Source organism: Eufriesea mexicana, unplaced genomic scaffold (genome assembly GCF_001483705.2).
Source record: "Eufriesea mexicana isolate 0111107269 unplaced genomic scaffold, ASM148370v2 scaffold5017, whole genome shotgun sequence".
NCBI classification, from domain to species: Eukaryota; Metazoa; Arthropoda; class Insecta; order Hymenoptera; family Apidae; genus Eufriesea; species Eufriesea mexicana.
Genome location: NW_016912971.1, coordinates 443197 through 462589, shown reverse-complemented (window position 1 = coordinate 462589; position 19393 = coordinate 443197). Strand labels below are relative to the sequence as shown.

The window sequence follows — 19393 nt, the reverse complement described above, 5'->3', positions numbered from 1 at the left end:
ACCTTTGCGCATATAGTCACCTGAGAGTTCAAGACATATTATCTTGCTGTATTATCCCGCGCGTGAAGATACCGATGACCCTCAACATTTTGTGCTCTTTTTGCAACTGTGCTAAAAATGTTGATTCGATAATTTTTTATTAATTATAAAATAATATTATAAATAATAATTTATTATTTAATAAAAATTTTATGTTTGTTTAATAAAAATTGGGAAAACTATTTATTATTTTTCTTCCTACTTTTGCACAATTATTATTAATTATATGTTTTAATAAATAATTTAATTTTTTTAAGTATATGTTAAATATTCTGTGAAAAATATTATATAAAAAAATATATATGTAACAAAAATATATATACTATATAAATAAAGAAAATACAAAAATATGAAAATGTTCAAATTGTATATTATTAGTTACTATTTTTAATATACTGAATTTAATTTAGTTAATTTTTAATAAAATTCACTTTATTTGTATTTTTTTGTTCAAATTTAATATAATTTCAATCACTGTATATTACTGTAAATATAAATTTTTAATTTGAGATTCTTTTGTATTTATTAAATTTTAATTAGAATTATAGAATAAGTATAACCATTATAAAACTAAAATAATTAATTAGTACTTCTAATCCGATTATATTTTTCTAGTAGCATTCTACTTTTAGTTTTGTAAAAAATACGAATATAAAATAAACACATTTTAAATTGTAATATCTTAATAAAGTAGAAAGAGAAAATTTTCACAAATGTTTGAATATATATCATGAAAAAAGGGCATTAAATTTTTGAAGGAACAACCTGATGCACAATCTATTCATGATGATATATATCATCATTTAACCTTCGATTAAATGCGTCGAATACATTCGAAATAGCAAAGGATATCGCGTGTAGACTGTGAAATCATGAGGGAGGTGGGTCGACAGGTCGCCGATAAACCCCTTCTTCGATAGGATTCGGGTATAAAAGCTTGGTCGAACAGACAGTCAGCATCGCATCGCATCATTGAATTACACAATGAGGTGTTTAATTGTCCTGTTGGCTCTGGTGGCCTTAGGTGCCTGTGGCAGACAACATGCTGGTAAGTTACTATTTGAAACAACTGCTTTTGAAATTTAAAACCCTGATTCTTGTGAAGAATGCTATACAAGTAATTTTCAGCAACTGTGATACTCAAAGTTACTTTCTCTTCTTTTTCTTAAAATTTTAACTCATATTATATGAACATTTAATAACTGAAACATTAATTCTTAACAATATAACTATTTAATTTGCTTTATTACATTTTGAATGCTAATTATTCACTTACATATTGAATGTGATACAAATTTTATAACGTTGTTAGTTTTTGATATTACAAAATCATTTTTATTTATTTCAGCTGACCAGAATCTCCTTAACAAACAGCAAGATGTCATCCAACTCCTACAGAAGATCTCACAGCCAATTCCAAACCAGCAACTTCAAAACCTTGGTGCTACTTATGATATTGAAAATAACTCACACCAGTATAATAACCCAATCATTGTTATGTATTATGCGGGTGCTGTAAAAGCTGGCCTGGTTCAACCACAGGGTACTGTCTATAGTAACTCGATCAGCCAGCTTCGCAAAGAAGCCTCTCTTCTTTATAGGATCTTATTGGGTGCTAAAGACTATCAGACCTTCCTCAAAACTGCTGCATGGGCCCGTGTTCATGTTAATGAGGGACAATTTGTTAAGGTATAAAAATTATATTAACATTAATGCATTAGACTGAATGAAAAATATTTTACATTCCATCTATTTTATACATGTATTCTATTCAACTATTTTCCTATTTGCTCAACAGGCTTTAGCTGCTGCTGTGTTGACTCGTCCAGATACCCAAGGTGTCATTCTACCGCCAGTTTATGAAATCTTGCCCCAACATCACTTGGATGCTAGAATCATAGATGAAGCTCAAAATATTGCAATTCAAGGAATTCAGAGTGGAAACACGCAAGACATTCTCATTCCTGTCAACTATTCTGCACTTTTGTCTCATGATGAACAACAGCTATCTTACTTTACCCAAGATGTTGGTCTTGCTGCATATTATTCTTATGTTAACCTTGCTGGATACGTTTTGGACGATGTAAATATCTTAAAACTTCATTTTTCTATAATATCTAAAAAAGTTAAAAATCAATATAATTAACATACGTTTTTAACAGAATCAACAACAACAAGAGCAACAACAACCATTGACCCAAAAGCAGTATCAACAACAAATTGTTGGAAAATACTTGCAACAAGCAGGACAACAGGACCAGCAAAACCCTATTGGTCATGGAGCCCAATATTTATACCTCCATCAACAACTTTTGGCACATTACGAACTTAATCGCCTTTCGAACGGACTTGGCCCAATCCCAGATATTGATTTCAACAATGTTCAAGCTTTGTACCAACCACATCTTCGTAGCCTCAATGGACTTGAATTTGCAGGCCGCCCCGAGAATCTTCAACTCGAATCTCAAAATAACCAACAACTCATTCAACATGTTAGAACTCTAGTACAAAGACTGGTAGATGCTATTGATTCTGGTAATGTCATTACCCCACAAGGTATCTTGCTTTCTTTATACCAACCACAGGGCATGAACATCCTTGGTAACCTAATTGAAGGATCTGGCAGAAGTGTTAACCCAAGGTCAGTTTGCTTTCAATAAACATAGTTCAAAATTGCACAACTATGTTTTTACTACTCGTTTTTTACTTCAAATAGGTACTATGGAAGTCTTCAAGCTGCTGCTCGGAAACTTCTTGGTAATGCTCCTGAAGTTCAGAACATTTGGGATTACACACCATCGGCACTTGAGCTTGGAGAAACTGCTGTTCACGATCCAGCATTCTATCAATTATACAAAAATGTTATGAACCTGTACCAACAATACCAACAGTCTTTGCCTGCTTACCAGTACAATGATCTTATCCTACCTGGTGTTTCGATTCAGAATGTTGATGTTGGCCAACTTGTTACTCTCTTCACCAATAACTATATCGATCTTGATGCCGTCACTGGTCAATCCAGCGCGCAACAACAGAATCAACAACAGGATCATGTTCAACAACAAGTTGCGGCTTACCTCAAGAGATTGGACCATCAACCATACCAATACACAATCACGGTTCACAGTGAACAAAATATGCCGAACGTAGTTGTTCGTGTCTATCTCGGACCTAAACATGATTACCAAGGCAAACCCATTAGCATCTCCCAGAGCCAACACCTCTTTGTTGAACTTGACCAGTTCATCCAGAATCGTAAATTTCCATTTTTTTCTAACTTCTGAATTATTTATTTATAACTAATTTGTTGGTAATAATTAATATATTCTGTGTTTAGTCCATTCTGGCCAGAACATCATTATTAGGAACTCCCAGCAGGCTCCTGGACAGAGTGCTGACTGGCCATCTACTTCACAAATTCAACAAGGTGTCAATGCTGCTATCCGATCCCAGGAACCATTCTTCATCACTGAGGTTAATAAATTGTCTCTATCAAGATGTCTGAAACAGAAGATCGAAGATTATTATTAATTAAAAAATTAATTGTATTTTTATAGCCACACCAAATCTTCAGCTTCCCTGCTAGGCTGTCTCTTCCCAAAGGTCAGCAACAAGGTTTCCCACTTCAGCTCCTCGTTGTAATCTCAGGATCAAACCCACTTAATGTTCCAAATGGGCCAGTGATCCCTGAACAATCTCTGACCTATCAAGCCCAGCAATATCAAATTGTAAATGCTCAACAATACGAACAACTGAAAGAACAGAATCAACTTGTGAATGTAGAAGGTGGAATTCAGCAAAACGTAGAAGTCCTACCTAAAAACTTGGTTAATGCTCAGCAACAAATTCCAGGTGCATTATCACTGATAAAGAGAGCTTGGCATTCATTGCATAATGTCACTGACCATATACGTCATTTCTTCTTTACAGCTGTCAGGAATCACTATGCCAAGGTTTATACTAAATATCACGGACAATACCCGAATACGCAAATTCAAAACCCTGTTGGTCAAGGACAAGATATGACATATACCATTCAAGGAGTTGCAGTTGTTAACGGCGGAGTATCTGGACAATCATTAAGATTACAAGGATCAGGCATCTCAAACCAACAAAATCAACAGCAAGTACAGCAAGCCCAATGGATTCAACAACAAATTCAGGCAGCAGTAGCAGCAGCACAAGGACAACAAGGACAACAAGGACAACAAGGACAACAAGGCCAGCAAGGACAACAAGGTCAGCAAGGACAACAAGGCCAGCAAGGACAACAAGGACAACAAGGACAACAGGGACAGCAGAGTAAAGCTGCACAAATGATCTATGGACAACAACAACAACAACACCACGGACAACATATTAAATGGCCGCAATCTCACATCGGCCAATCAGGACAACAAGGCAGTCTGAAACGATTACAGATTCTACAAGGCCCGCAAGGCGTTGAAGGTGTACAAATAGTTGAAGATGCTCAGGGTGTTCAATCAGGTGCTCAAGGTGTTCAACAAGGTTTCCAAGGTCTTCAAGGCGTGCAAGGCGTCCAAGGTGTCCAAGGTGTTCAAGGTGTTCAAGGTGTTCAACAAGGTGTCCAACAAGGTGTTCAAGGTCTTCAAGGAATTCAAGGTGGAGTACAATCTCTATCAGGTGTTTTACAAGGAGTACCACAATCATGGTCTATTGGACAAGATGTTCAGGGAGTAAATGTTCCATATGGCATGCAAGGAGCTCAAGGTATTGGTAGTCAATCCTGGCAACGTTCTCCAGTTCAAGGTTCAATATCCGGAACTAATATCGTCGCTAGCGGACAACAACACGCAGGTGGCTTCCAGGGTATCTATGCACAGCCACAAACTGTTCAAGACTCGACTGTTAGCCAATACTACCAAGATAAGCCAATCTCTGAAGTCATTGGTGGAGCCATCTCCCTTGACGGCAAACCCCTCGGCTTCCCATTAGATAGACCTCTAACTCCTGGTGCTCTTAGCGTTCCCAACATTTTCGTGAAGGATGTTCTTGTTTTCCACCAAGGACAACCCACCAACGACATCACCCAGTAAATGTTCCTACGGTGAAGTGCACGGTATTGTTAAAAGCCGTATAAAAATGGTTTATACGACTAAACACGCACGAGATGTTGTTAATGTTAATAATTAAAGAAAAAATTTGTTGATGTATCAATTATAATGAATAAATTGCTGTCAAGAGCAAATGTTTATTATAAAATCCAGATTTTTTCATTTGCACCTTATTCACGTCATGCAGATATAATCGTTTACTTCTTTAACATATAAGTTTAAGTTAAAAAGGCTTCTAAATAATCGAGAAGTAAAACATTTATATTATCGTTTTTATTAAACAAATTTCACGATTCTAGCGTCAACAAAAATATTAAAACAATATTTTAAGTGTACTGTCTTCAACATCGCTTTGTCAGTTGCTTCAAAGCATTATTCTCCAGTCATCATCTCCATGAATTCTAAAAGTATAAACATGAGAACTTATTACGTTTCATTATACTCAAGATCGTATTAACACTTATGTACAATAATAATTTACAGCTAAAATGAAGAAAATAATTGTAAATACATACCATCAAAGTCAACAGTTCCCGATCCATCGGTATCAATCTCAGCAATTATACCATCTAAGTCTGCACTAGTAAGTTTGTCATCGAGAGCAGCAAGAATTTCTTTTAATGTAGCCGTCGTGATATATCCATTTCCTTCGCGATCGTATAAACGGAAAGCCTCTTTTAATTCTTCTTGCATTGCCTCAGCATCTTCTTCTTCCAAAAATCGCCCAGCAATTCTGCAGAATCCGTCAAAGTTCACTTTACCAGATCCTTCCGGATCATTCTCCGCGATTATAGCGTTCAAATCAGCATCATCGAACAATTGACCCATTGTGTTTAATATCGTTGAAATTTTCAAAGTATCAATAAATCCACTTTTCGTCGTATCGAACATTTGGAATGCCTTTCGCATTACAGCCATTTTTTGCTCGTCTTCCTCCTGCAAAAAGATAATCCTACTTGTATCACATTCTTTTTACAAAGAAAATTTATCCATGATCATTCGCAACTTCTTCTTCCCACATTAATTTTTTTAAATAAACACGCGAATGTCTTTTTTGCACTTTTACAAAATAATATCACTAATGTCGCATATCGATAAAACGTTGATCTGATGAGTTAGAAATCGACGATGATGAGGATGAACGTTTATGACGCGATTCTTACCATGATGACTGATATCTTGCACGACGGACGATGAGTACCTGAAGTGTGGCGGCTTTTTCGTCCCGGTATAAAGACATCCTCAGCATCTGGTAAACCAGCTAGAAAACTGGTGGGCGCAAAAATAGAGCGACGCGACGAAAAATGAAATATGTTATAAGTGGATCCTCCGTGATGTCGGAAGGTCAAAGCTAAATCATATAAGATTGCATTTAAATGTACGCTGGTCACCTGTACACTTTTATTCTTGAATTATGTATCATCGAATCGCGGTGGCTGCTGTATTACTGGATCATAGATTATCTTCATTCGGCACAACATAATCGAGATTATGTTTTAGATTTTCAGTTGAACGGAAATCTAGTAGAAGGTAAAATACAAATCCTGAAAGTACATTTTCATTCATGAAACGCTTAAGAGTAAAAAAGTTATTTATCTTGGCAAATGTATCAACATTTCATACTTTACCCAGTAATGATTTCGTTATCGTGGTTACAATTCAGTGCTATAGAACAGTGATTACAAAAATGTGTCCCTCCTAATATCTATCTTCGCGCAAATGGTTATAATTCTTGCGCGATAACAAATGTGAATCTACATGCAATTTTCAGACACATCGCTGTTCTTAGATCCGGCTGCCCACGCTTTGCAAACCATTACAACACCACCTTCTATCTAGCTTGCTGTACGGCGAAAATATAACGAGTCCTCGGACTCTTTCAAGACGATTCATCAGCGATTCTCGAGCATTTTCCAAACTTGAGAAAATAGATTGGGGGCTATTTTTCATGAACACGGATAGAAATTATTGGGTAAAAACTGCTATTCTGCGTTTATTACCTTGCTTGATTCCATGAACATTCTAAGATTGTACTGTATTAGCTATACTAACTTTGTTTAGACAAATCGTATCACAATATCAGTGACGATGTTAGTAATGAACAAATTTGATGCATTTTAATATTTGAGTATTATCATCTATATTTTCTATCACATGTTTTATAACATGGTTATTCTTCGAGTTCGTTTGACTTTCTGATCCATAGTTAGTAAACTGAAATCAATTCAATGTACAGCATAGTTAATAGAACTACCTACATTTGATTAAATTACAGACGTCCTAAAGCGTGAAATCTAGTTTCTGATTTATGCTGACAAATTGTCGTGGTTACGTAATAATCATTTTACTGTAGCAGCAAAAAGTTAAAATTGACACGAGCAATACTTTAAAACCAAGAGAGACGAGACATCCTTGTGAGAAGTTACTATCCTCGAAGGATAAGTCCGTGGCTATAAATAATACGAAGTGATCAATCAGTCGCAATAGACGTGTGTATACAAGATTTTCGCTTTGGATGTCAGTGGAATGTAAAATGTTTTACTCGTTCCGTTTTCATTCAGTTGGTGCTCATTTCCAAATGACGGGAGTGCGTATGAAGATCGGCCAACAGATATGTTATACGTAAATTTGTCTCATTAGAAATATTTTCGGTGCTAGCACATCATCATCACGATCATCATCGTCGTGGTTGTCGTAGTCGTCGCCGTAGGTGATGTTCACCACGCGCTGCTCTCATCAATGCTCAGCGAGGAGTGACAACGGAGTTTCGAGCGTGCAAAAGCAATTACGTTCCGTTGCCAAGTTCTGAAAATCATCGTCCTCTTGGCAAGGGGCCGTGTTCGAAAGCCGACTCGTTAGAGAGGCATGCGGATGCCGCCTTCGGTGATCCAGCACCTCGAAATTAACTCCTAGAAAAATCATTTTCTCTAATAATAACATCTCTTCCATTTTTACCCATGGCACACAGACAAGCGGTACTTGAAATTGTTATGTAAAAGTTTCAATATACCTACATTGGACTGTCATTGTAGACCGCTTAGTCCTCAACTGGGGATAACTTTTGTTGTTCTTGACTTCTAAAGACACGTTGCGATAAATAGAGATCACGAGAGCAATGAAGATAATAAATTATTTGATATGACAGACACTGAATTTAAGAAAACAATATTTTTTAAAAATCCTATAAAGCAATGAAACACGTTTAAAAATTATCCAATTAAGATATTTTTAAACAGAATTTACGACAGACTATTTGAGTTTACGTTTCTTTTTAAATTAATAACACAAAATGATAGAATTAATAAATAATTGAAGAAATGGATTGTAAGAAACGTTGAAATATATCCCATCACCAAAGGTCCTGAAAATTACGTTAAATAAAATAACATAAATCACAAAAAATGTAAATTTATTTGTAATTCCATATTTATTGTAAAAAAGAAAAAGGTTGTTACTGCGTAGTAAATTTGAATAATAGCTGTTTATATAACAAAGATTTCTGGTATGTGGCATAATTCTGTTCTAATTCTCAAATGCTCGACGTGGGTGGTAAAGCATCGTTAGTAATAGAATGTATTTCAATCTAAAAGCCATGAATTTAGCTGTGAATATTTAATACGCGAATATGGCATCCTTCATTGTTCGATTAAGTTGAGTCGATATAAATCGTGAAAACATCTGTATCAAATGTATCAAATATACGAAATATCTTATCCTTAATTTTAGTTGATTTGTATCGATGGGATTCATCTTTCTAGTTTGTAGTTTGTCACCTGGTTGGCTTCCTGCCATACTTCCTAATATAGTGCGGTCGCAACGTTCTTTCTATAACAGTTTTTTATTCATTATAATGAAATTTAAACTAATTCTCACTTTGATGTTTTTATAAGAGATGATAAAAAACTGTGATCCGATTATTTAATACATTCTTTTCTGTGTCTAACATTTTTTGTGGTTACATAAATTTTATCTATACATTATAATTCATGAAAGATATAGATAACGTAATTAAAATAATACATTCAGTTACTTTATAACAAGAAATATTTTAAGACAAGAAATTATTACAACATAAATAACATATATGTCTGAAAAATAAGAAAATGAATAGCTTTAAAAAATTTGAACTGTTCAATGAATATGGATCGTCGGTAAGGAAGTTTTTTACAAAAGGAATTAACATTTCCTGTCGATAAATGAGAAATTCGAAATTGCAAGGTTTTGGAAGTATCGCATGCAACGACGTTAAGCAATGTTAAGCTGTGTGTGCGATTCTAGAAAAACGGAAAATCTTGAAAGTAAACCGCAAGGTCTCAGTGGATCGCATTGTGGAACGCTCATGTTAGAGGGGGCACGGCTCACTGTCCGTGCACAATATATATACGTTATATATATGTATGTCAGCAAGGTAGTGTGTTCGCGGATCGTGTATGCAGAAGCGCTTAAATATTAATCACATTACGGATGTTTTTGCTGGAGTGACGCGGGCGTAATAGACGGGACGATTATCGAGATGCCACGGATGTACAGGCATAGTGGGAATGGAAATCCGTGCTAAATACGGATCACATAACTTGCAAATAAGCAGCGCCGATGGACGCGGCCATGTTTTCTGATAGCAGAAATCTTACCCATTAATAATTCGTTAATCGTCGACTACGAAGTGGAGTGTACAGAATGCCGAAATGCGATGTGAAGACAAGGTATCTACCAGCTACGTTTGCCTGGACAACCCTACTCAGCACTACGACACTCTTCTTCTGTTTTCCGTAAGTTCCGCACACATGTCTGTCTTCTCGTGAGTGACCGTAGTGTTTGCGCTCCTGTTTTCATTTTGAGAGTGTGTCAATTTGTTAAGATGTGTGTTTATCATGCATTGCTTGGATCTTCTAGGTGTCAGTATTATGTGTTTCGATGGGGAACATGGTTACCTGCTCTTCAAGGAGTCATCACCTTTTTTGTTTTGGCAAATTTCACACTAGCAACATTCATGGATCCAGGTGTTATTCCAAAAGGTATGTTTATCTATAAATCAAAGTATTATCAAAAAGACTTGTGAAATATAGTTTTTTAAAAAAGAATAATTTTTTTTAAAGCACCTCCTGATGAAGATAGAGAAGATGATATACATGCTCCATTATACAAAAATGTAGAAATCAATGGTATTACAGTTCGTGTGAAATGGTGTGTAACATGCAAGTTCTATAGACCTCCACGTTGTTCACATTGCAGTGTCTGCAATCATTGTATTGAGGTATGTATTAAATACAGTTTAAATGATTTCTTTATTCAATAAAAGATTAATACTTTTTTTGTACTTTTAGACATTTGATCATCATTGCCCATGGGTAAACAACTGTATTGGTAGAAGGAATTATAGATTCTTCTTTTTCTTTCTTCTGTCACTTAGTTTTCATATGCTCAGTATATTTGGACTTTGCTTATATTTTGTATGGGAACGTAAGCAACAGTTGGGTGAAGTGGACACTATTGTTGCGTATCCTTTTTCTCTGAATTAATAATTGCAATCTCATAAGATGCTGCAATTTATTTAATAATAATTGTAAGTGATAAATATTCTTACTGGAATACATGATTTTACACTTTATAATCCTTAAATTTAAAATAGACTTGTACTCATGGGAGTGGTTATACTTTTGTCCATTCCAATTTTTGGACTAACTGGTTTTCACGTAGTACTTGTTTCAAGAGGGCGTACAACAAATGAACAGGTAACAGGTAAATTTAATGGAGGCTACAATCCTTTTTCTCATGGTTGCTTACACAATTGCTGTTATACGCAATTTGGACCACAATACCCCAGGTAATGTGTTAGTTCATTATGATATAAAATATTGAATGGAATGAGTAAATAATCACAAATGTGTAATATTTCAGCTTGATTAAGCCTGAAAAGTATTCAGGAAAACGGCGTGGAGTTTCTACATCTGAGATATCGACTATAGGCAGTGAGAACCAGGTAAAAACCTACATGGATAGCAGCAATGGTGTTAGAAATGCCAGTTCAAATGCTTACAATAAGGTAAGAGCTAGTGCAACTTCGCTTGATACTTCTGATACTACATACAAGAAGATTTTACAACTGTAAATAGCTCTTCCTTTCTAGCATGCAACTTTACAGCTTTTTTGGTGTTTAACATAGTAATTGTATGTAGTTTTATTGTAGATATGTAATTCACTTTGCTTTAGAAAGTTTCAAGTTGATGCTATACTATTCTTCTTCGCACTTCAAAGCTTCAATAAATTGTATATTGTAAATCGCAAAAGTAGTGCATACCTCACATGTTTAATGAAATATTGCATGATTTTTGAAGTTTTACAACCTTTTGTTTATTAATTTCGAGTTTTTTTCTTTAGTGTACAATTTCAAGCAACGATTCTTCCTCTGAGTAATACCTTATTTACAACATTGGAAAGATGCAATTACTTTCTGTTCAGTTCCCTGTTCCTTACCCATCCTGGTTGAACATCAGTATTCCTAAAAAAATGTGCGTTATTAATGTACAAAAGCGTGCTATAATAATTTAGAACTGAATATTAATTTTTTACTATAATAAAAGCAGCATCAATTTGAATTATTGTTTCTAGTTGTCTCCTGGACGAGATGGATCGGATACAGACATGGAACCTACTGCGTCTCAGTCCGCGGATTGCGAACCTACACCTCCAGTACAAAGACATGGTTCCAAAAGCAATTTCTTCCTGCCACCTGTGGAGAACAGTGAATCTCCCAGGCACCCTCCACCATCACAACATCGCCACCCAATGCATCATACTAGAGGCAGCCCTCATCCAAGGCCAAGGTAAGACAAAAAATTGCAGCAAATGATATTTCGTTTGCTAATTGTTTTTCTAATATACGTAAGGTACGTTGTCAATACCTATAGGGGAATGAATGGCTCTCGAAGTCATACGCCGGATCCATTATCGCCAGAAGCAAGTGGATCACCTGCCACAGCTTCTCAAACAGATCAAGGTCAAGGAGGTGCTAGTCCAACAACGCAACGGATTAAAGCTATTGGAGTACCAACTCCACTTGCTATTTCCAGCCCTATTCGCAGGTATACTATGCTTATCTGTTGCTTTTGGAACAAAAATAGAACAACTACAAATTCAAATTAAATATATTTCGAAAGAAAAAAAGATATCTGCAAGTATATATTGTATGATATAATCTTTTATGATATAGAGATAATTAAATATTTGTTCTATTCCGTGGACACACATAAAGTATTTTTGGAATATTTAACTTTTAGATGTATATTTTTCTTTTTATTTTTATAATTGTACGCCGCGGCGTTTTCACATTGCACAAAAACTTATCTCGTAGAGAGCAAGAGGGAAGCGCCACATTTAGTCATAGTTTACATTGCATTTCGTGAGCACGCTACCAATATAAATTGAGCAGATTCCTTTTTTAATGTCCTGTTTGGTACCTCTTAATATGATGTGAAGCCTGTTTACTTTAAATTGTCTATCCCCCACTATGAACACCTCACTCTTGCTCTTATTCTTTCTTCCTTTATTCTCTCACCAGTATTCTCACCTTCTGAATGACGAAGGAACGTGACAAAAAAGAAACGTTGTGCGATGTAGATCACAATAATATCGTAGAGAATTAGTTTCTCTGCATGTACAGATTACAAGATATATGGTATATAGATAAGTTTGTGTCCCACTGCAGAGGGTGGTAACTGCAAGCTGCTTTCTACCATCATTGTTGCAACCTACTGCAGGTAAACACGAACTTCATCCTACGACAACATATCGTAGTTTAAAGTTATGCTTTCTTGCATATGTTCCATACATATATCTATATATATATATATGTATATATATATATTTATATATGTATCTATATTTATATACATATACACATACATATAAATATTATTATGATTATTATATTTATATATATAAAGAAAAATGCATATTTCTGTTGAAATATACTGGGCGTTTCACTAATTCTGTCCATTTCAAATATCTATAACTATTTCATATGACCAGTGAAAATATTATTTACAAAAATCGTGTGGTTATAAGACAGATATAATTTGATGAGTTGGTCTTTTCAAGTAAAAACTGAAGAATTGACTTCTACATCTGTAGTCTTTATCTGAAAACATCTATTGTTATCATATTATATTTTTCACATAGTTATACAAATTTTGTAAATGATATTTTCACTTGTTGTCTAAAATAATAAAGATTTTTGAAATAAACAGATTTGGTGGGACACTTTGTACATATACATATCTATACACATGTATCAGTCAACACGCAAGTAAATGTTCACATATGTATATCTTAGGTTCGCTGCCTTTTTACTTTTTCTTGAATAGATGCTAATGTTTATAACAGGAATGATGCGCTGTTCTCTCTCTCCTATATGTCTCGCCAGAGCCGTATTTGTATGGCTACAATGCTCAGCACTCGCATATTCATCTTGGTTCACTGTATTATTGTGCATTTGTCAATTATTCAATTATCTTATGTGTGACTTAGAAGCACAGAGGTCAAAATTTTCTATCTCTGTTATAGATCAAATCCAGGTACGCCGACGCAGGTTCGTCGGCCAGATTTTATAGGAGTAAACGACGCACCGACTTATTATGATGTACAGCAAGGAAATAATACCGGTGTTGGTGCTACAAGTGGTACCGTCGTAACTGGTTACAGTCCGCAACGGCGTTTCTTGTCAGAAAGTGAGCTCGTTCGCCAAGGTACTGATCATTCGTACTCAAGAACTAACAATACTGTCGACAATATCCGAGAATTAGCGGGTTCACCTCAATGTGGTGTCTATTTGTGGAAAGATAATTCTCCTGGCAGCTATCCTGCTCCAACTGGAACAGCAAGTGCAACAACACATCAGTCACCTTCGCAAAGACCTCCACCGCCGTATGATTATTACCGCTCTAATCCAACGAGTCCTACTCAACAGTTATATGCCAATGCTCCAAGAGCGGTCTATCATCCTGCGATGAGAGGTGGAGTACCGGTCTTCCCACCACACCAATCGTGCAGGCCAATGTCCTTTGTTAGAGCTTTGGAAATGACGGATTCTATGGAGATGGTGTCAGCGCCTAACGATAACAGATCACAACGACCCACGACGCCGACACCGGATCGCGCTAGTGTCTATGATATGAACTATGAAATATCTGTATAGCCCACCTTTACGGTCTCCGCACCATCCTGCGGCTGGACGGAGATTGTACAAGAATTGCCGTCATTACGCGTCTCCTGTTCCAAAGAGGAAAGAACGTATGACGCTTATGAGATATCCGTCTGAATCTTCGTGTTTGAAGCAGCTAAACAGTCTACGTCAAATGATATTAATCCGGTCGGAATATTATAAAGTTCTTCCGGCCCAAATGTTGATTCACATTTACCGTGCTCCACATCCGTCGTACTTGGAATAAGTGGAGCGAGGCCAATTATTTTCCCACGGGAACAAGGACGTCAAATGCAGTCATCGTTCATCTATGTTATTAGTGATACTCGCAGTGTACAATGCGTATCATAGACGATGGTATGCTAAAATGTATTCAGTGGAGTAATGATAGTCGATAGACAAAAATTCAGGAAAAAATGAGTATCGGTGTTTAATAATTTTTATTGTGATTTACTAACAACAGAAAATGCATTAGATTTCTTATTTTGCGTTGAACTCAGAAGAACGACAAATCGATAAAAAAAGTTGAGTTCATCGCCGAGTCTACCGTTAACATAAGACTGTTGTGTCACGTTATTAGCAAAACTTTTTGATTTAGTCGTTGTTTAAAGGGGGAGCATTCGATTCGACATGTACACGGAATAAAACGTGTTTGTTTATTCGAGAAAAAGAGAAGCGTTCGGACCGATTGACGATCAAAGTAATCGAGTCACGAAAGCGTCAACGAAAGTAATTCCGAACGCTTAGTGATAATCGCTAAGCGAAAACAGCTGCTAACTAATCGAGTTTTGTCTCGCCTAGCAGTGTACACAATTATATTTTTTAGTACGCAGTATAAAGTCAGTTTAGATTTTTATACCGTGACGTCGTGACTCAATTCTAGAAACGCAGCATCAATTAATTTTCGTTCCTTTCGTTTTTCTCTTCTTTACTTATCAAAATACACAGTTAGAAAAGTAACAAAGAATATAGGGATTATTCTTGCGTGCATTTTTAGGCTCGATTCTAACCCACAGCCGCGTTCTTTCTTCGTTTTGTAACAATGCAAACGAAAGTAGAGCAACCGTATAAACGGGATAAAAATCGAACCTGCTAGTATAGTCTCCTATCTTCATTGGTGCAAGAAGAGTTCGTGTCCAGTTAACAAAAAGTTACTTAATCGATTTAAGTCATTATCAGGATAGAATAACAAATTCTGTTTAAAATAATCGTGTAAAATGAAATGTGTAGCAAATTTTTAATATACATATTTAACAATATTTATACGTAAATAATAAAAAAATATAAGACTTTATAATGATTTCATTTGTTTGTTATAAATGATGATTTTATCGATGTGACCACTAATATGATCAATTAATTTTTACAAAGTAAAAAAAGAAGAATAGTTAAAAAGGATATACGAAAGAGAACTGTGTGAATGTCAAAAGAAAGTGGATGGATGAACGAATGGATGTATATCAAGAGAATATTTAGAATTTTTAGGCGTGAAAACAAATGACAGACCAGCGTGTTACAAATGTTTACAGTGATGAATGATTCACTCGATAATGAAAGAAAAAAAAAACAAAAAAAAAACAGAAAAAGATAAACACGAATAACGGACTTTGTTATCAAAAAAAGGGGAATACAATTTTGTAACATATACATTGCATAAATTTATTGGTATATCTACTGCTATTATTAAGTTTGTAATATACCCCGCTTCTAAAAAAATTGCATGTCGATTTCTGTATTATGTATTTGTATGCGAGACCAATATTATCAATTATGCAGGCTTAATGAATAACTGCGAACCGTATATGCGTAAGGTAATCGTGAAATATTGCGTGCCCAGTTACCTTGCGACAAATTGATAATCGAATTATTATTGTTAAATAGCACATATCGTTCAGCTAAAGGGCTTATCAAACATCGAATATTTCCAAACTAACGGGACATTTCCTTGATGAATATCTGATATCCTTGGTAAAAGAACAGTGGATACATAACAATTAGAAATATTTCTTCCAATGTTGGCGCTACTGATAAAACGCGTTACTCTTTCCTGTTTGTTTTCGAATTATATATATTTTTGTTTTTCTTTACAATGAGCTGTGCCAAAATAAGGAAACATATGTTTTTCCATATTCCATATTCCATTTCGATTATGTAGCTTTTACATAAAGAGCACTTAAAAAAGCAAATAAAAGTAAACAAAGGACTGGTATAACGTTAAAATGGATTGCTTTAGGGGATTATGTGTAAGGTGTGTCGAATGTTTAGTGTTTATAATTCGGTGTACTTGTACATACAGTCGGCCGCATAAGTGTTCGTCCACGTAGTGCATTCGGCGTATGTATAGGGAAAAGAAGGAAAGATACACGTAAAATTTAAATAAAAAATATAGAAATTAACCTTTATTTATATAAGATAAGCTGACATTTTGTGAAATTCATAATTGCTGTACATAGTGAAAAATTAAAGAAAATAACATAATGCATCGGAAAATTTGAACGCAAAAGTATTCGTCCACTTACAAATTAATTGAGTTATTATCACATAAAACTGATGTTATTAGTTCAATATTTAGTGAAATACCCCTTAAACCTAATTATAGCTTTTAGATGCTTGATTTCACTAATTTGGTTGTAAAATCTGATGGTATTTTTTGTCCTATTCTTGTATAAATGTTGCTTTAATTTTTCGCGTATTTTGGGCGATGATTTACGAACATTTCTTTTTATTTCTATCCACAAGTGCTCAATAGGATTTATATCTGACGACTGGGGTGGTGTTTGTAAGTAATGTGGTATATTATATAACATCCATTCTCTGACGATTCTGGCTTTATGCTTTGGATCGTTATCTTGTTGAAACATAAAATTACTCTTTATTCCTAGCTTCTTATCACTTGGTAGTAGATGCTGCTTTAATATATTTAAATACATCCACTGATCCGTCATATCATCTATAATGTGATAATCACTAACTCTAGTCGTTCACATACAACCCCATGCCATAAGTGACGATCCTCTGTGCTTCACGGTTGGTATCAAATTTTCGTTTTGATATTCTGCATTTGCTTCCCTTCAACCTTTTTTGTTGGATGCACCAAAAATTTCGATTCATCGGTAAAAATGATGCGTTTCCAAAAATCATCTCTTTCGATTTACTGCGTTAATTAATGGCTTCTTTAAATTGGTTCTATGAAATACACGTCGAACTGTATCAAGACTTACTATTTTTCCTGACAGAGACAGTATCTTCTCGCGTATTTCAGATGTGGAGATATGAGGATCCTGCTTGACAGCTTTCAATATGTGTCTCATCACAATTAGTCAGTAGTTTTGTTCTTCCTGGTTGCGATTTATTTATAATAGTTTTGCCTTCTTTAAACTTTTTTAATTTATATTGTATGGTAGTTCATGGTTTTCCCATTATATCTGCAATTTCTTTTTTGGATTTTTCTGCTTTTCATAATTTTACAATAACTTCTCGTTCGGATAAAGATGTTTCACTTTTCTTATGCATCATTTTGGATACTTTCTTTCTGACTGTCTGAAGCGAACTGTTAGAAGTTAATAAAATACAATAGACCGTATCACATTCACTTGTAATATCATTCAGTTATTTTATATTTTGTTATGTTCGTTTGCATGCATTTTATCTAACATAAACATTGATGGACTGATACTTCTGTGTTCAAATTTTCCGATACGTTATAATATTTTGTTTAATTTTTCATTATGTAGAGTAACTACGAAATTCACAAAATGTTAGCTTGTTTTGTATTAATAAAGATTAATTGCTGTGTTTTTTATTTAAATTTTACTTGTACCTTTACTTTCTTTTCTTTATACATACACCCACTGCGATAGGTGGACGAACACTTATGCGGTCGGCTGTACATATACATTTCAGTACTTACGTATCGCTGCAGCAATCTATAAAAATAAAACTTATGAAATACAAGCTAATTGTACTCTAATTGTATTAGAAGATCTTTGATTTAGTTCTCTATTAAACTGATATAATTTATACTTCTGAGGTAAGAATATTAACTATCGAGTCTTATCAAGGAACAGATTTGAAAAGCGCGGCGTATAATAAGTGTTCATAAAGGAGATTATAAATAACCTTATCAATTTGTGAATGTTGATAGAAATTTATACATGGATACAAAAGTTATTTCTAGGTAAAATAGTTCTTAAAAAACATTGACAACAATTAACATTAACAAGTTTTTATTCTTTCTGTTTTATTATGCATAATTTATTAACTCTGAAATAAATACTTTTCATGTATATTTTTAAAACCTGTAAAATATGTAAAACATGACTCAAGTTACTTTTTAAATCCATATTTAAAAACCTATGATTATTTCATGGTCTTGAAACGACTCAATATTGAATATTTAATAATTTTTATATTTATTTTCGTAAATGGTATACAATATAATTGGAATGTAGCTATCTTAATGTTGCAAAAAAAAAAAAACATTTTTTAAACAAAAAGTAGTTGTGTTATTTATCTTGCGATTACTCTAATATCTTCTAAAATGGACGTTTTATGGTATGGTCAGATTTTCATAGGTTTGTGGTTCGATGATATGGCTGTAACCCGGCGGGAATAACGACGCAAGCGCCGCGTTATTTTATTGGTAATTTTGTTTCGTATATCGTAAACTTTATATATTATTTCATTATGATTCGTTGATGTATTAAAGTCCTTAATTGTCGGTGTCATATATTGTTTACATGCAATATTGTTTAATACGTAACTAACAGCGAGAACACATTCTGTGAAAAGGCGACGATCTTTTAGCGGCACCGTCCGCCATTATTGGCGTTTGCACGGCGTTCAACAAAGTTTTCTTTCATTCGTAGGGTTGAAACCACGCCTATAATCTGGAGATTTATACCGTACTATGATGTGAGTAATGTATATTATTTCTTGGTTATTTTGGTCTCATTTCTTTCGTTTAATTGTAACCTCGTTATTACCGGGTGTTTTCATGTGAACATAGGGCACGCAGTCGTAAAGATAGTACGGGTAAAAGTGACTCTGAAGTCACTGATAAAGAAAATAAGAGGGAAAG

The 19393-nt window shown here is 34.7% G+C and overlaps 4 protein-coding genes across 4 annotated transcripts in view; 3 read left to right on the top strand and 1 right to left on the bottom strand.

The window, feature by feature from the left end:
- Positions 1–925: 925 nt before the first annotated feature.
- Hex110 (hexamerin 110) lies at positions 926–5140 on the top strand. Its single transcript, XM_017906011.1, has 8 exons — positions 926–1087; positions 1388–1728; positions 1838–2122; positions 2202–2680; positions 2756–3294; positions 3377–3513; positions 3597–3891; positions 3970–5140. Exons 1-8 carry the CDS (start codon positions 1024–1026, stop codon positions 5094–5096), a joined length of 3267 nt encoding a protein of 1088 aa, XP_017761500.1. The 5' UTR covers positions 926–1023; the 3' UTR covers positions 5097–5140.
- A 203-nt stretch (positions 5141–5343) lies between these two features.
- On the bottom strand, positions 5344–6878 carry TpnC25D (Troponin C at 25D). The gene is made up of 5 exons (XM_017906003.1): positions 6743–6878; positions 6506–6658; positions 6278–6383; positions 5630–6050; positions 5344–5515 (listed from the first exon to the last, which is right to left on the bottom strand). The coding sequence occupies exons 2-5, from the start codon at positions 6535–6537 to the stop codon at positions 5487–5489; spliced, it is 588 nt and encodes a 195-aa protein (XP_017761492.1). The 5' UTR covers positions 6538–6658; positions 6743–6878; the 3' UTR covers positions 5344–5486.
- A 2578-nt stretch (positions 6879–9456) lies between these two features.
- Positions 9457–14307, top strand: Zdhhc8 (zinc finger DHHC-type containing 8). Its single transcript, XM_017905944.1, has 9 exons — positions 9457–9883; positions 10008–10129; positions 10211–10368; positions 10439–10611; positions 10744–10938; positions 11013–11157; positions 11724–11938; positions 12023–12196; positions 13677–14307. Exons 1-9 carry the CDS (start codon positions 9792–9794, stop codon positions 14305–14307), a joined length of 1905 nt encoding a protein of 634 aa, XP_017761433.1. The 5' UTR covers positions 9457–9791.
- Positions 14308–18885: 4578 nt separating this feature from the next.
- LOC108551740 (RNA-binding protein with serine-rich domain 1) overlaps positions 18886–19393 on the top strand; it is a 2299-nt gene continuing 1791 nt past the window's right edge. The window contains 2 exon segments of the mRNA XM_017906002.1: positions 18886–19227; positions 19322–19387. Of these exon segments, the coding sequence (XP_017761491.1) occupies positions 19223–19227; positions 19322–19387 (71 nt within the window). The 5' untranslated portion in view covers positions 18886–19222.

What these genes read in the sequence shown, in the direction of transcription:
- Hex110 (XM_017906011.1), top strand. Translation starts at nt 1,024, where the DNA reads ATGAGGTGTTTAATTGTCCTGTTGGCTCTGGTGGCCTTAGGTGCCTGT. An exon ending in CTGTGGCAGACAACATGCTG is followed by an intron (nt 1,088 to 1,387) that starts GTAAGTTACTAT and finishes TATTTATTTCAG; the next exon opens with CTGACCAGAATCTCCTTAAC. An exon ending in CTGGATACGTTTTGGACGAT is followed by an intron (nt 2,123 to 2,201) that starts GTAAATATCTTA and finishes CGTTTTTAACAG; the next exon opens with AATCAACAACAACAAGAGCA.
- Zdhhc8 (XM_017905944.1), top strand. Translation starts at nt 9,792, where the DNA reads ATGCCGAAATGCGATGTGAAGACAAGGTATCTACCAGCTACGTTTGCC. An exon ending in ACACTCTTCTTCTGTTTTCC is followed by an intron (nt 9,884 to 10,007) that starts GTAAGTTCCGCA and finishes TGGATCTTCTAG; the next exon opens with GTGTCAGTATTATGTGTTTC. An exon ending in ATTTCCAGCCCTATTCGCAG is followed by an intron (nt 12,197 to 13,676) that starts GTATACTATGCT and finishes TCTCTGTTATAG; the next exon opens with ATCAAATCCAGGTACGCCGA.
- TpnC25D (XM_017906003.1), bottom strand. Translation starts at nt 6,537, where the DNA reads ATGATACATAATTCAAGAATAAAAGTGTACAG. An exon ending in GCAAGATATCAGTCATCATG is followed by an intron (nt 6,051 to 6,277) that starts GTAAGAATCGCG and finishes ATCTTTTTGCAG; the next exon opens with GAGGAAGACGAGCAAAAAAT. An exon ending in GGGAACTGTTGACTTTGATG is followed by an intron (nt 5,516 to 5,629) that starts GTATGTATTTAC and finishes TTATACTTTTAG; the next exon opens with AATTCATGGAGATGATGACT.